Source organism: Chlorocebus sabaeus, chromosome 16, assembly GCF_047675955.1.
Source record: "Chlorocebus sabaeus isolate Y175 chromosome 16, mChlSab1.0.hap1, whole genome shotgun sequence".
NCBI classification, from domain to species: Eukaryota; Metazoa; Chordata; class Mammalia; order Primates; family Cercopithecidae; genus Chlorocebus; species Chlorocebus sabaeus.
Genome location: NC_132919.1, coordinates 15,560,947 through 15,577,861, shown reverse-complemented (window position 1 = coordinate 15,577,861; position 16,915 = coordinate 15,560,947). Strand labels below are relative to the sequence as shown.

General features: G+C 41.0%; 1 protein-coding gene across 1 annotated transcript in view; it reads left to right on the top strand.

Annotated features, from left to right (window-relative positions):
• Positions 1–16,112, top strand: part of CCDC144A (coiled-coil domain containing 144A) — a 35,214-nt gene extending 19,102 nt beyond the window's left edge. The window contains 3 exon segments of the mRNA XM_037987912.2: positions 3,559–3,592; positions 3,873–4,014; positions 15,339–16,112. Coding sequence (XP_037843840.2) covers positions 3,559–3,592; positions 3,873–4,014; positions 15,339–15,589 — 427 coding nt within the window. The 3' untranslated portion in view covers positions 15,590–16,112.
• Positions 16,113–16,915: the final 803 nt, after the last annotated feature.

Sequence of the window (16,915 nt, the reverse complement as noted above, 5' to 3'; positions counted from 1 at the left end):
TACTTTCTGTTCCATGCAATGATAGTGACATAATGTGTGTTTACTTCATAAAAAAGTAATTACAATTTTCTACTGGCAAATTCAACTTTTTATATTAAGACTAAATACTAGACTAAACATGTAGGAAATTTACCAAATTATTTTATTTTCAAACAAACTTATATAACTAATCAGAATATTGCTATTTTTGAACTATATATAATGATTATAATGACATTTAGGAATTTTAACAGTAAGATTTTTTTCTTCCCAAGACATTTTCCTGATTTCTTCTTTCATGTAATATGTGCCTGTTATTTTTAAAACTTTGTTTAATCTGTTTAAACATTATTATATTTAAAAACAAAACCCAAAACATAGCACAGATCTAAATATGAGTTTCATGTGTAAGAGTCATTGCCTGTGTGCAGTGGAATCCAGCTGTTTTTTGTTTTTGTTTTTGTTTTTTCTTTTTTCTTTGTGACGGAGTCTTACTCTGTCACCAGGCTGGAGTGCAGTGGCGATCTCAGCTCACTGCAACCTTCGGCTCTCGGGTTCAAGAGATTCTTCTGCCTCAGCCTCCCGAGTAGCTAGGACTACAGGTGCGCCACCACGCCCAGCTAATTTTTGTATTTTTAGTAGAGACAGGGTTTCACCATGTTGGCCAGGATGGTCTTGATCTGTTGACCTCATGATCCACCTGCCTCGGCCTCCCAAAGTGCTGGGATTACAGGCGTGAGTCACCGCGCCTGGCTGACTCCAGCTTTTTAGTGTAGCATTCATCTTCCATTCTTATTTTCCTTGTGTTTTACATTTTTCCATTCAAGTTCCTAGGAAACACCTAGACTCCATGGGACTAATCTTTGTGCCCTCATTCCATTCTCCAAGTGGAGTAGTTTTCTCTGTTTTTCTCTGGTGAACTCCTCTTATATTTTGCCTCTTCTGTAATGCCTTCCTTGTGCTAAAATATAGCTTTTCATATATCAGCTCTTAAACTACACATTGTATCATAATTGCATATTACCTGGTTTTTGAGGCAGGAAATATATATTTCTTTATATGTTGTTGATAATTCATAACTGTGTTTTTTAAATTAATGAATTGAGATGGGAAAGAGTTGGAATTTTACAAAATTGTTTTTTATTTGTTATCAGTAGAATTATTATAAAACGTTGGCTTTTTATAGATTTTTTTAAGTTGTGGTTCTGCGTTACATATGAAGGAAGTAAAGAAAAATGAAAATAAAAAATGGACTTCAAAATAATCTGTGATTACACCAAAGTTTGAGAAGGCTAATTTAGTAACTCGTGGTCTGCTACAGGAAGATGATGACAGCAGTTTAAGTGAAATAGATTAGGTTGAAAGAAGCTAAAATGTAAAAATTCTTTATTTCTCTGAGAAGGAATATTCGCAGTGGTTACTTTTTCTGGAAATAGAAAATAGTGTAGTCTGCCAAAGCTAGAGAATACTCAACTATATCAACACTGAAAGACCGATTATGATGAGGGCTGGTGACTTTGACAAGGAGCAGTTTGAATAAATAATTGCCATGGAACCCTGACTGTAGTGGATAAGCATAGACACCCCTTGAGGGAACCATTACTGGGAAAGGCAATAGAGAAATGAGTGATAACTGAAGAAGAATGTGGGATTCAAGGGAATTTTCTTTCTTTTTTATTTTAAAATAGAAGCTTTTAGAGTATGTTTGTATGCTGCTGGGAATGATAGGGACAAGGAGAACATGTTTATGAGATTTAATTTTGTTTGTATGTCTAAGTGTTTGAAAGCTCGATTCATTATCTTTTGTAGATTTTTAGCAAACTAATTGTCCTTAAAGGGTTTATTCATATAGAGTTTTATGGTAAGAGTTTGTTCCTTCAGCATTAGTTCAGAAATGTAACATATTAGCGTATTAGTTCAGAAATGTAACATATTAGTGTAACTGAACATGTAAATGGTGACCTAAAATTTAAATTATCATATGCAGATTTTTTAAAATTGTGAAATAATAAACATGCAAACACTTAGGCCATATTGAATAGAATTTAAACATCCCTGATGAATAGGTATGATCTGCTAAGGTACTCTAAAATGTCAGGAGTATCAACTTTATAGTTGTTTAGATTCTGAGGAGAAAGGGAGGGTTTTGTTCAAGTACTTTAGAAAAGCTAACTGTTGACAATCTATCACAGATTATTACTTCTGGATTATAAAGTGATTTTTTTTTTTTTTGGTGGCAAAGTCTTGCTCTGTCACCCAGGCTTGAGTGCAGTGGCACGATCTCAGCTCACTGCAACCTCTACTTCCCGGGTTCAAGTGATTCTCCTGTCTCAGCCTCCTGAGTAGCTGGGATTACGGGCGCCCGCCACCGCACCCAGCTATTTTTTGTATTTTTAGTAGAGACAGGGTTTCACCATCTTGGGCAGGCTGGTCTTGAACTCCTGACCTCATTATCCACCCACCTTGGCCTCCCAAAGTGCTGAGATTACAGGCATGAGCCACTGCACCTGGCCTATAAAGTTTTTTAAAAAAATATTTAATCAAGTTGCCCTACAATGGATTATAAAGTTCTAAATTATCGAAACCATGTTCCCCTGGACCAACATTGCCATCCGCATGTATTGTGTGCTCAATGAGTATTTATTTGTTGAATGTATTAATGAATGGATGAATACATGAATGAACACCTGTTGATGGATTTGATTAAAAATACTTTTTAGTTTTTTGAAAATAGGTTTCTGAACTTGCCTCTGTATGAAGTTTTTTTATTAGAAAAAATTGCAAGATTCTGAAGTTATTTACAGTTGTGGTCAGAAATGGAACGACAATATGAGTTTGTCTGCTATTGTCTCTCTTTAAAACACTTGCAAATAAATGTTCCCTTCACAGCATATCATGAAACACATGTTTTTGAGGCAGAATTCTTGGGTTTGAGTTCTGGGTCTGCTACTGGCCAGCTGTATGGGCTGAGGAAAGTCACTTGGCCCTTCTGTGCCTATTTTCTTTCTTTATAAAATTCTTAGTATGTTACTGACCTCACAGAATTGTTATGAGGATTATATGAGTTTGACACATGGACAGTGCTCAGAATGATGAATAGTATCTGCATAGTAAGTCAAGAAAAAGCTAACTAATATCATCATTAAAAAAGGGTTTCCCCTATGTAAGAATGTGAGCAATATTTTCCAAATAGGTTTTAGTGCCCGTAAAAGCTTGTTTTTATTGAAAAGGACAACAATGAGACCTGGTATATTTATTTTTATCACATAATGCAGGTAACATGTTTTTTTTCTTTTGGTTTTACTATGAGAAATCTTGGCCTAAATTTAATTCTTTGTAATCATATTAGTAGTAGTAAATTTCTTTATCCCTTAATGTTGCTGCTTCTGTTTATAGTTTAATGTCCATTGCAGAAAATTACTGAATTTTACATCACCTGTAAAAAAATTACCTGTGCACTTGATGAATAGAAGAAGTAACACAAATGCAGATATTTTATAGGATAAAACAGTAGTATTAGATATTCTTTGTATTTTACATCTTTGCTATTTTTCTAAAAGGAATTGTTTCTTTTTTCAGGTCTGCAGATAAAGCATCTAATGAAAATAACAAGGTATTGTAAAAAAGTAAATGATCTAAAATACTATTTTTAAAAAACATGTTCTAAAAGGTAAATAAAAAAACAATGTTTTGTTGTAAAGCTGTTTGCTTAGAAAAAGTGATTAAGAAACAGTAGCCATTGATAATAGTACCTTTTAAGAACATTCTGTTGCTTTAAGAAGTACCTGTGGTTTTGCTCATACAAAACAAATGGAGAAATACCACTTATGTACATTTAGTATATGCTATAAATCTTACAAAGACATTTTGAAACAGTATTATTTATCTTATAGGTCAAAAACCAAATACATCCTGGGGCTGACTTTGCTGACTCAGTGGAGCCATCTGAAACAGCCTCAGAGAATTGTGAGTTGTCTCATTCTGTTTATGAGAACTTTATGTTGCTGATGGAACAACTTAGAATGGAGTGTAAAGGTAGGACCATTGCATAAATGCAAGGCCTTTTGATGTATCCTGCAGTAATGTGTGTATACATTGCTGAGAACTGACCTATGATAGTGAAGCTTATCTCAGAAATATGCTCAGTGTTAAAATAGAGAACTAATTTATACTGTACACCAAAGAGCTATGGTAACTCCACTGTACTTTGCTCAGTGTGAATGGCACACCCAGTCTTTTTGTTGACTGTTTCTCTCCTATTCCTTACCCCCAATGTCAGGTTACCATATTCTTCTCTACCTGGAATGCTGTGAGAATCTTAGGAACTTAGGAATCTTAGAACTGTTTTCCCGAATACCCCACTTCTCAAAACCATGGTCTACTCTGCAATCATAATGATAAATTTTTTAAAATTTGTATCTGATCATGTTATTCCTTTGCTTATAACTCAGCTACTACTTCTCATTGCTATAAGGTTAGAAATCTGAATTCTCTAGCTTTACCCTGCATTGTTTTTACTCTTCTCTTTCTCTGTGTCCCACCCAGAGTCTTAGATGTTTGTTCCAGCAGTTGATAGCTTCAGTGAGGTATAATTGATATAAGATGGATTGCATGTATATAAAATATACAATCATATGCACATTTGAAACCATCACCATAATCAAGAAAGTTAACATGTTCATCATCCATAAAAGTCTCTTCTTGTCCCTTTGTATTTCTTTATGAAGAAACTGCTAAATTGTTTTCCAAAGTATTTGTATTGATTTTCCATTCCAACCAGCGGCGTATGACATTTCTTGTTGTTCTGTATCATCACAAGCTCTTATTATTGCTGTTTTTTAATTTTGAAATTTTAGCCATTCTGATGGGTGTGCATTATGCATATCATTATGGTTTTAATGTGCATTACCCTAAGGACTAATAATGTTGAGCATCCTGTATGTGCTTATTTGCCACCTGTGTATCTGCTTTGGTGAACTGTCTTTTCCAATCTGGGTAGCTTATGAACTTTTAAAATTGAGATTCCATTCAATCAGCTTTTTTACATACACCAAAGGTAGTCAAACCTTTTCATTTTCAAACTGTTATCTTATTAAACATAGTAAATATTTTAAACTTGTGACAAAATGGTCTCTGCCACAGCCGATCAACTCTGCCATTGTAGTATGAGACCAGCCATAGACAATACATATGTTAAAAAAACACAGCTGCATTCCAATAAAACTTTATTTGCAAAAATAAGAAGCTGCCCCGCAGGCTGGATTTTACCCATCCCTATTATGTGATCATGATTGTGAATAAAGACAGTTTTACCTCTTCCTTTCAACTCAGGTAGCTTTCCTTTCCTAACTGCACTGGCTTCAGTACAATGCTGACTAAAATAGTGAAAGGAGACATTCCTGTATCGTTCCTGATGTTACAGGGAAAGTATATTCAGTTTTTCATCATGACACATGTTAGCTGTAGGTTTATCAGAGATGCTCTTTATCGTGCTGATGGCATTCCCTTGTATTCTTTGGTTACTGAAAGGGATTTTTTTTTTTTAAATCAGGAATGAATGCTGTATTTTACCAAATGCCTCTATCTACTGAGATGATCATATGGTTTTTCTCTTTTAGTTTTTTAATGTGGTGAATAACTGGTATTTTAATGTCAAACCAACCCTGTATTTAGGGATAAACCCCACTTGTTTATGATGTATTATCCTTCTAATATATCATTGGATTGGATTTGCCAAAGTTTTATTTAGAACATTTTAAAAGACTGTTTTTTAGAGTAGTTTTAGCTTCACAGTGAAATTGAGAGTAAGGCACAGAGATTATCCTTGTACTCACTGCCCAGACACGTGCATAGCCTCCACAATTATCAATATCCTCACCAGAGTGGTACACTTGATCTCATTGATGATCCTGAATTGATAGTCACAATCACCCAAAGTCCATAGTTTATATTAGGGTTCAGTCTCGGTGTCTTACATTCTGTGAATCTGGACAAAAGTGTAAGGACATGTATTTATCATTGTAGTATTATCCAAAGTAGTTTTAGAACTTTAAAACTCCTTTGTGCTTCATCTGTTCATCTCCCACCTTCCCTCCCCAGCTCCTGGCAACCACTGACTTTTTTTTACTGTATCTATAGTTTTGCCTTTTCCAAAATGTCATATAGTTGGTATCAGACAGTGTATAGCCTTTAGACTGGCATCTTTCACTTGGTAATATGGCTTTGTGGTTCCTTCATGTCTTTTCATGAGATGATAGCTCATTATCGCATGGCTGTACCAGAGATTGTTCGCTCACCTAAAGGAGGATATCTTGGTTTCTTGAGAAATTGGTTAATTTTTTACAACCGTGTTCATGAGAGAGTTTTCTCTTTTTGTAATATCATTGTCAGATTTTGGTTCAGGGTAATGCTAGAGTGACAGAATGAGTTGTATTTCTCCTCTGTTTTTTTTTTTCCTTTGAGGGCAGGGGGAGAGGTCATGTAAAGTTGTTATATTACTTCTTAAATATTTGGTAGAATTCACCAGCATAGCTATCTGGGACTGGAGTTTTCTTTCTAGGAAGGCTTTACTTATGCTTTATTTTCTTTTATAGATACAGGACAGTTCAGGTTATTCCTTCTTGATTGAACCTTGGTAATTTTTGTTTTTCAAGGAAAGTGTCCATTTTATCAAAGTTGTCATGTTTAGTCACATAAAACTCACCTTATTATATTGCTATTCTTTCAGTATCTGTAGAATCTATAAAAGTGTCATATTACTATGTTTCTGAAATTAGTAATTTGCATCTTCTTTTTTGTTATCAACCTGGCTAGATAGAGTTTTATCACTTTTATTGACCTCCTCAAAGTGTGTGGCTTTATTGATTTTTTTTCCCCTATCGTTTTTCTGTTTTATTGGTTTCATCTTTGATGTTGTGGTCTGTTCGGCCTGCTATAACAAAATACCATAGACTGGGTAGCTTATAAACAACAGAAATAGATTTCTCACAAAAATCCAAGATCTAGGTGCTGGCAGATTTGGTGTCTGGTGAGGGACCAATTCCTGGTTCATAGATCCCTTTTTTCCCCCCTGTGTCCTCATATAGCAGAACAGGTGAGTGAGCCCTCTGGGGTCTGTATGTAAGGGCACTAATCCCATTCATGAGGGCTTGGCTCCCATAAGCTAATTACCTCCACGAAGCCCCACCTTCTGATAACATCACCTCTCTGATTAAGTTTCAGCATATGAGTTCTGGGAGGATGCAAATGTCAGACCATAGCAGATGTTTATTATATCATTTCCTCTGCTTGCTTTGAGTTTATTTGTTCTTCTTTTTTAGTTTCTTCTCTTTTTTTAGTTTCTTAAGATAAAAGTCAAGACCATTGACTTGAGAGTCTTCTAATATAGACATTAAGTGCTAAAAAATTTTAAGTACTGTTGCAGCTGTGTTCCACAAATCCTGATATGTAGTATTTTCATTTTCATTCAGTTCAAAATACTCTCTAATTTCTCTTTGCATCATGTCTTTGGCCTAGGGTTATTTAGATGTGTTACTTTGTTTTAAAATATTTGAATATTTTGATGAGATACTTTGTTACTAATTTGTGATTTGATTGCCTTGTGGTCAGGGAACATACTTTGTATGACTTAAATCCTTCTGACTTAATTCTTTTATTAAGATTGGTTGTAGAACCTAGAATGTGGTCTGTTTTGGCAAGTGTTCCCTGGGTACTTGAGAAGCATGGTGTTGTTCCAATCTACTCCATTCTTGCTGATTTGCTGCTCCCTTGTTTTATTACTTATTGAGTAAGTGATATTCAAATCTCAGACTGTACTTGTGAATTTATCTATTTCTTCTATCGATTTTTGCCTCATATATTTTGAAGCTCTTATTAGGTGCACAAACATTTGAGATTACATGTTCTTAACATAGCCATTTCTTCTCAGGCTTCTTTTGTCAACTCCTAGCCTAGTATATCTTTTTCTGTTCTTTTGAACAATTTATGTTTTTACATTTAAAGTGCTTTTTTTTTTTATAGGAAGCATGGAGTAGGTTCTTGCATTTTTATCCAGTCTGACAATCTGCCTTTTAATTGAGATTTTTAGGCCAGTTTCATTTATAATGTGCTTATTGATACAGTTAGGTTTGTCTGTCATCAAGCTGTTTGATTTCCATTGGTCCCTGCAGTTCTTTGTTCTTTTTCTGCCTTCTTCTCAATTAGTGCAGTAATTTTTATGATTTATTTTTATCTCCCTTTTATGGCTTATTAGCGATAACTATTTTTTTCTATCTTAGTGGTTGCACTACAATTTATAGTATATGATTTTAACTTATCACAGTCCATCTTCAAAAAATATTATGGCATATCATATATGGCATAAGAAAATTATGAATGAAAACCCAAACATTGTCTGTTCTCACTTTAAGTGGGAGCTATGCTGTGAGGATGCAGGGGCAGAAGAATGATACAATGGAGGTTGGGGACTTGCGGGGAAAGGGTGGCAAGCGGGTGAGGGATAAAAGACTATGGATTGGATACAGTGTATGCTGCTTGGGTGATGGGTGCACCAAAATCTCAGAAACCATCACTAAAGAACTTATTCATGTAATCAAGGACCACCTGTTACCCAAAAACCTATTGAAATTTTTTTAAAAAGAAAATTGGAATAGTATACTTTCATTTCCTCTCTCCCAGCCAGATACTTCTGGATTTGTAGGATTATAGTTTTCTTTACATTTAGAAAGTTTTGGCCATTCTTTTTTTTATTATTTTTCTGTCTCTCTTTTTCCCTGTTTGGGGACTTATTCCTGCTTGAAGTTTTCTCATAGTTCACTGATGTCTCAAATTTATGAATCTTCTCTTTGGTGATGTCTAATCTGTGTTCACTTCCATCCATTTTAGCTTTTATTCCTGACATTGTAATTTAATCTCTACAAGTGTAGTTCACTTTAAAAAAATCTTCCATGCCTCTGCCTATCTGCTTGAGCTTAATTTTAATATACAGTTGAGTTCCATGTGAACGGCTTGATCTTTCTGATCTTGCTTTTATGATTTGGTCGAATTTCCTGCTCCTGAGGCAAGATCTTTGTGATGGCTATTCATTGCCATGCGAAGTCTGAGTTTTCCCAGCATCACTCATGGGAATGGACACTCTTTTTGGCACATTGTGAGCACCAGACATGTTTCTTAACAGCGTTTTTTAGATGTTTTTTCCCCTTGGTCTGGGGTGGTTTTCTGGCACACATGTGCTGTTTGTTACTCTGCTAGATACCCAGGAGGTATTTTTGCAGATCTTCAGTGTTCTTTCCCTGTACTCTGTCTCCTTTGCGGTGTTCTGTTTTGTGATCTCTATCTGCCTTGGCTTTACCTGACTCTCAGCTTCATCATATCATCTCCGGGAATCTGGTGGATTCTGATTTGTTTTATGTGACCACCAGAGCAGGCGCCAGAGAAAAGGCAAGTAGGCAAGGTAAAAAGAAACTTTATTAGCTAGCCAATGTGAAGGAAGAAAGGGCAAGGTTCATCAGTCTTTGGCGGTGGAGGCCGAGGAAGTCGCTCCAGCGTTCTCGGGCAAGGTTCCTAGGTCCGCATATGAGGAGGGGCCGAGGAAGTTCGTGCCGCGCACCTGCCAGGAGCAGCTTTTCTGTCTAAGGCTTGGGAGTGGGAGGGCAATAGGCGGGACACGGGCATGTTGGGGGCATTCCGTAGGTGCGGCCAGGCAAGTTTCAGTTTCCTGGATCGGACGCCATGTTGCGCCTGCGCAGTTGGTCTGTATTTTTCCCAGGCGCGGGCTGCATTTTCCCGCGCACTGGTAAGTTGGTGAGGAAGAACCTGGAAATGCACCATCTTAGTCGTCTTTGTCCTCTTCCCTTGTCCAGTCAGTCCAACCTTTTATTGATTATAGTGATTGGGGGCGTCATTGTCTGTCTGGCTGCTTCCTGCTGTTAAGGGGCATAGTTAGGGTCTGTGGTTGGTATCTGGACGTAGGGATGTAGGAGCATCTGGTTGAAGGTGACGCGGGTGATTTCTTGGACCCTGGCTCAGAGAAATTTTATTAAAATGGGAGCAAAACATAAGGCAAGGCAGAGGATTAGTATGGGAATTAGGAATGGGAGCATCTGCTGTACTATGGGCAGCAGCCATACCGGTGGTCCGGGGGTTAAGGGGGTGTTAAATTGTTGAAGCTCCTTTTTGATCTTGTTAAATGTTTGGACATTGGTGTCAACCAGGCCTGATTCATTTACGTAGTAGCAACACTGCTCTCCTAGGAAAAGGCATGTCTCTCCTTTTTCAGCAGTAAGAAGATCTAATGCCTATCTATTTTGTGCTGCTACCTGGGCCACTGAGGTGATTTGACGTTGCAAAGAGGCTAAACTTTCAGCTGAAGCCTCTATGGCTGCCTGGACCTCAGTGGAGGGGGTCTGTGTGGATTGAATCGAGTGGGTGAGGGCCCCTGTTCCAAGTCCTGAGGCTACTAGGGACGATGCTAGGGAAACTTCGATAATTAAGGGAAGAAAAACGGCCTGCTTTTGGATGTTATTGCTGGGGCTGAGCTGGGAAGCTAGTTCGGACAATTCTCCTTCGCTATATAGGGTTAAGCTAGGCACTAAAGATACCGGAACGCAAAGGGATTGGGTGATGGGGGTATGGTTAAGAGTTTTAGATAGAGTTTGGTTACACTAAAAGTAGCCTCCAACGGGGGCTGTCTGGGTCTTGCTGGGAACTTGAGTGCAATTACACCATGAAGAGTTTGGGGTACAGTAGCAAAAAAGAATCTCTGTCTCACTCTGTCTCTCTTCATCTCTGTCTCTGTCCATCTCAGTATCTCTTCATCTATCTCTCTCCATCTCTGTCTCACTCTGTCTCTCTTCATCTCTGTCTCTCATCTCTGTCTCTGTCTCTATCTCTGTCTCCATCTCTGTCTCACTCTGTCTCTCTTCATCTCTGTCTCTCCCTATCTCTGTCTCCATCTCTATCTCTTCATCTCTGTCTCTGTCCATCTCTGCCTCTCTCTGTCTCTGTCTGTATCTCTCTGTCTCCATCTCCATCTCCGTCTCCATCTCTCCACCTCCCGCTCACCAAGGCTGCTCCCCTCACCAACTCCCCTACCTCCTGGCTTCTCCCTATCTCTGACTCAACAGGGACTGAGTGCAGCAGGGGCCCTTTGGGAGGTCTGGGCTTTCTACTGCCTTCTGGTTATAGCCTCTCCTTCCCCGTATCTGTCCTTCGTCCTGGCCTAATGAGTCCACATTTTATTTAGGGAGAGGGCAGAGTGACAACCCTGGGTGGGGGGGACAATCTGCAGTGCCCTGCATGACTGAGTGTATTGGTTGTCTGTAGACCAGGTTTCAGTTATAGAGAATCTCCATACAAAGTTAGGATTAGTAGGAGTAACTAGGGGAATTAGAGTGAACCATAATAATGATGACAAAGGTGTAGAGGGTAAGTTCAACATTGCTGAAATCACAAAGGGCACCCTGCCAAGCTAGGTCTTCTATGAGAGTAAAAAGTCGGGAAACCTACTGGTTGGGGGATGGGTCAGGAAGGAGGGTGTCTATGGGGTTTATGAGGGAAAAGTCAGTTAAGATGAAGAATAGTGAGGAAGTGGGAAAATTTGAGGAGGGTGTTGATCTTTGGGCAGAACCTGGTCACCTGGAGAAAAAGAAGGGGAATAGATGTTTTGAGTTAGGTTATGATGTCTCATCCCAAGAGGGGGGTGGGACAAGAGGGCATGATGAGGAAAGAGTGGGCAAAGCATGCATAGTCCAGGCAGTAATTTAACATTGGGATCTGGCGAGGGTTAGACGGTTTACTGTCTAGCCCAACTACTGAGATAGTGGATGGCTGACTAGGACCTCCATAGGTTGACAAAACAGAATAAGTAGCCTCCGTATTGATGAGAAAAGAAATTGGCTTACCTGCTATCTGTAGAGTTACCCTAGGCTCAGCGAGGGTGACCAGGGTCTCTGAGTGTGGGCACCATCAGTCGTCGTCCAGGTGTAAAAGCTGGAAGGAGCCTTCTGGCCTTTGAGGAGAGGCACCATGTTGAGGTGCAATGCCTGCCCTGCTGGTGGGGCAATCAGACTTCCAATGTTTCTCCTGTTGGCAGGTTGGGCACGACGTGGTAGGCGGGCGAGGATTTGGACACCTCTTTGGCCAATGCCCAGTTGTGCCACACTTAAAGCATGGACCAGACAGAGTGGCCGGCTTGGCCTGGGGACACTGGTTTTCCCAGTGTCCTGGGTCTCCGCATTTATAGCAGGAGCCCTTAAGAGACTTATCTTTGGTTTTCCCTGCTGGCAAAGTGGGCAACACGGGTTGTAGGGCAGCCACTAAAGCTTGCGCCTGAAGCACAGCCCTTCTTTTCTCCTTGTCTAGCTCTGCGGCCTCAGCTGCTTCCTCTCTGGAGTTAAAAACTTTGAAGGCCAATTTTACTAAGTTCTGTATGGGAGTCTGAGGCCCATCTTCAACCTTTTTTTAGCTTTTTTCGAATATCTGAGGCTGACTGGGAAATAAAATAGGAGACTAGGACAGCTGCCCCAGCTGGGGAAGTGGGGTCTAGCCGGGTAAATTGGGCCAGTGCCTCTGTAAGACGATTTAGGAAGGAAGCCGGCTTCTCATCTGGGTGTTGGATAATGTCCTTTAATTTATCAAAATTGACCATTTTGTTAGAGGCTGCCTGCATACCGGCCAAGAGACATTGAATCATAATGTCCCTCCTATGGCGGCCAGGTTGCTGCAGTTGGTAATCCCAATCTGGTTCTATGGACGGGACAGCCATCTCTCCTAACAGGACGGTGGCGTCGGTTAAATGCCATTGATCTGCATGTTGCCTGGCGGCTGCGAGAATGCACTCTCTTTCCTCTGGGTTAAGAGTGGAAGTAAGAATGACATGTAAGTCATGCCAGGTAAGGTCGTATGCCTGGCCTAGGTATCGAAACTCTTTGGAATATTAGGTGGGGTTGGCTGAGAAGTCGCCGAGTCGTTCTTCAATTTTGGAAAAGTCAGCCAGGGAAAAGGGGATGTGGACTCTAATCACGCCTTCAGCTCCGGCAACTTCTCGGAGGGGGGCCAACAAACTAGCAGGGGAGGTTGGAACAGACTGACCAGTAGGGTAGGTTAAGACAGGCTAACTGGTAGAGGGGGTTGGGGCAGGCTGACTGGTAGAGGACTGACTAATGGGGGCCACTACCGTGGTCTTGGAGCAAATGTGGGTGGTAATGGGAGAAGTAAGAGGAGTGGCTGAGGGAGGAGTGTCGGGCGGGGTGGTGGGAGCTCCATAGGGAGGGGTGAGAGGAGTGGCTGAAGGAGGAGCATCAGGAGGGGCAATGGGAAGTCCATAGGGAGGGGTGAGAGGAGTGGCTGAGGGAGGAGCCTCGGGAGGGGCGGTAGGAAGTCCATAGGGAGGGGGGTTGGAAGGTCGGGAGGGAGGTGCCCCGCCATCAGCCCTATCTAAAATGGAGGTGGAGTCCTTCTCTGATGTTGAGGTGGGGGCCGAGGACCGGGTTTTGGCGAACAAGACCTGGGCCATCGAACACTGGGTACACAGGTCTGGGCGAGAACGCAAGTCTTAAAAGGAAAAAAAAATCTTCTTTTGTATATAGTTAATTTTGGACTACTTGCCTAGGTGCCGGCAGAAACTGCCAAGATCGAGTAGAATATTGCGGTCTAGAGTGCCTTCAGGTGGCCACTGAGATTGATTGTTTAATTTATATTGGGGCCATGCCACAGTGGAGAGGAAAATCAGTCGCTTTCATTTAAGATCTTGCTCTAATTGTAAAGTTTTGAGGTTAGTTAGAAGACACCCTAAAGGGGTGTCTCTAGGTATTTTGGATTGGGGATTTCCCATTGCCTTTCTCTCGCCTATAGGCGGAAACCAAACTCTACCTGGCTACAAAGTGTCCTTTGGAGCCACTAGAGACCGGGAGGCTCCTGGAGCCGGAATGGAGATTACCTCCAGGCGGACGTCTCCATCCTGGATGGGTCTCACATGGACTGGAATGGAGTTCCTTTGGGCAGACGTCTCTACCTTTGGGAACTCTCCTGTGGGTCACCTGGTGACCAAAAAACCTTGGGCCTGCGCAGGGCTTCTGGCCAAGGAGTATGAGAGGGAGGCAAGAGGTACTCACCCCTAGGAGACATGGAGGTGTGGAAAGCCATGTCTAGGTCCTGGTCCATCCGCGCCGTGGAAGGAGGAGGCTCCTCGGACCTTGGGGGGCCCTGAAGAGGGGTCTCCTCCCGGGTTCGGCACCACCTGATTTGTTTTATGCAACCACCAGAGCAGGCGCCAGAGATTAAAGGCAAGTAGGCAGGGTAAAAAGAAACTTTATTAGCTAGCCAATGTGAAGGAAGAAAGGGCGAGGTTCACCGGTCTCTGGCGGTGGAGGCTGAGGAAGTCCCTCCAGCCTTCTCGGGCAAGGTTCCTAGGTCCGCATATGAGGAGGGGCCGAGGAAGTTCGCGGGAGGCGCCTGCCGCGGTTTTCTGTCTAAGGCTTGGGAGTGGGAGGGCAATAGGCGGGACACGGTTGTGTCCGGGCGTTCTGTAGGTGCGGCCAGGTAAGTTTTGGTTTCCTGGATCGGACGCCATGTTGCGCCTGCGCAGTTGGTCTGTATTTTTCCTGGGCGCGGGCTGCATTTTCCCACGCATGGATAAGTTGGTGATGAAGAACCCGGAAATGCACCATCTTAGTCCTCTTTGTCCTCTCCCACCGTCCAGTCAGATTCTATGTCAGTTTTTTCTCTGTGTGGTAGCCTGGAAACTCTGTGAAGGCAGGGAGCTGGAGTGCTGGTATGAATTTCATTTGTTTCCTGTCTTAAGGGGGATCAGATCACTGTCTTCACTACCTGAAGTCCACTCCCTGGTAAATCATTGTATAATGTATTTTTTCTGTTTCCTTTTTGGTTGTTTCAGGCAAGAAGGTAAATCAGTACTTGCTGTCCATTGTGGCCAGAAGCAGATTGCAGCAGAGCTTCAGCACCTTCTGTCGACTGGCTAGAATACTTCTCTACCCCTTTGCTTAACTGCTTCCTTCTCACCCTTCATTTCTCAGGGTAGTCATCTCTTCCTCAGGGAAATCTTCCCTGGACCCAGTATAGATCAAATTCTCCTATGTGATCATAGAACTGTTTTCTTAGACCATCTGTCTGAATTTATAATTGTCATTTTTGTTGTCTTTGCTCCTCACTACACTTAAGGCTAAATGAGAGTAGCGGTCTTGTCTGTTTTATCTGCAGAGCTTAGTAGAATGTCTGCCACATTGTAGGCATTCAGTGCATATTTGTTCAATGTATGAAGGAGAAAATGTTTAAAATGCACAGTTTTTTATACCGAAAAAGTACTCATATATTTTGTTTCTACCTTGTTTTCTCCCTGACAGATTCTGTTAGCCTACCAAGAATCCAAGACACATTTTGTTTATGTGAATGCTTACTGAAACTTAAGAATAATCGCTGTGACCAACTTAGAGTAAAAATTAAACAAACAGAAAATACGGTCAGTCTACTACAAAATGAGCTATCTGAAACAAAAAAGACAAAATTACAGTTAGAGCATCAAAAAATTGAATGGGAGAAAGAGCTGTACGATTTGAGGTATGACATTCTAGTTCTAAAGAAATATTTATACTAAAGACAATATATCAGAATTTTTGTAATTGCTGACTTACCTTCTGCAGATTAACGAGGGAGAAATATTTTTGGTCTTGTGGAATATGAAATTCTTGGAAATAATAAAACAAATTATTAACTGTGAACTCTTCTAATAAATGAATGTATATTTGCAATCTTAATGGCCATATAGAAGTCCACCATATAAAATCTTGTTATTCATTTAACAAATTGTAATTTGGGTTTTAAAATTATCTTGTTCTTGGCCGGGCGCGGTGGCTCACGCCTGTAATCCCAGCACTTTGGGAGGCCGAGGCGGGCGGATCACAAGGTCAGGAGATCGAGACCATCCTGGCTAACACGGTGAAACCCCGTCTCTACTAAAAATAGAAAAAATTAGCCGGGCGCAGTGGCGGGCGCCTGTAGTCCCAGCTACTCGGGAGGCTGAGGCAGGAGAATGGCGTGAACCCGGGAGGCGGAGCTTGCAGTGAGCCGAGATTGCGCCACTGCACTCCAGCCTGGGCGACAGAGCGAGACTCCGTCTCAAAAAAAAAAAAAAAAAAAAAAATTATCTTGTTCTTATAATTAATGATGTAAGGAATATCTTTTATCATCATCATTATTTGTAGGCACAGGGTCTCACTCTGTGCCTGGGGCTGGACTTCACTGGTGTGACCATACTTCCCTGCAGCCTTGAACTCCATCCTCCTGCCTCAGCGTCCTAAGTAGTTAGGACTCCAGGTGCACATTCCCATGCTTGGCTAACTTTTAAGTGTTTTGTAGAGACAGGGTATCACTATGTTGCTCAGGATGATCTCCAACTCCCGACCTCAAGCATTCCTTCTGCCTTGTCCTCCCATATCATTAGTATGACAGGCATAAGCCATCATGCCCAGCCCAGAACATTTTTTATATAAATCTTTTTCTACATTCCTAAATTGTTTACTTTGAATAAATTCTCTAATATAGAATTATTTGGTTGAAATATAGGAACTTTTTAAAAAGAACTTGGATCATTATTTCTTAATTTTTCACAAGAATGTTTGTGTTAATTTATAGTTCAACCAACAGAGCATGAACTGGTCACTTTTCTAAACCCAAAGTAATTTTTAAAAAATTTATACAGTTTTGGCTGGGCGTGGTGGCTCATGCCTGTAATCCCAGCACTTTGGGAGGCCGAGGCAGGCGGATCACAAGGTCAGGAGATCGAGACCATCCTGGTCAACATGGTGAAACCCCGTCTCTACTTAAAAAAAATACAAAAAATTAGCCGGACGTGGTCCTGGGCGCCTGTGGTCCCAGCTACTCGGGAGGCTGAGGCAGGAGAATGGCGTGAACCCGGGAGGCA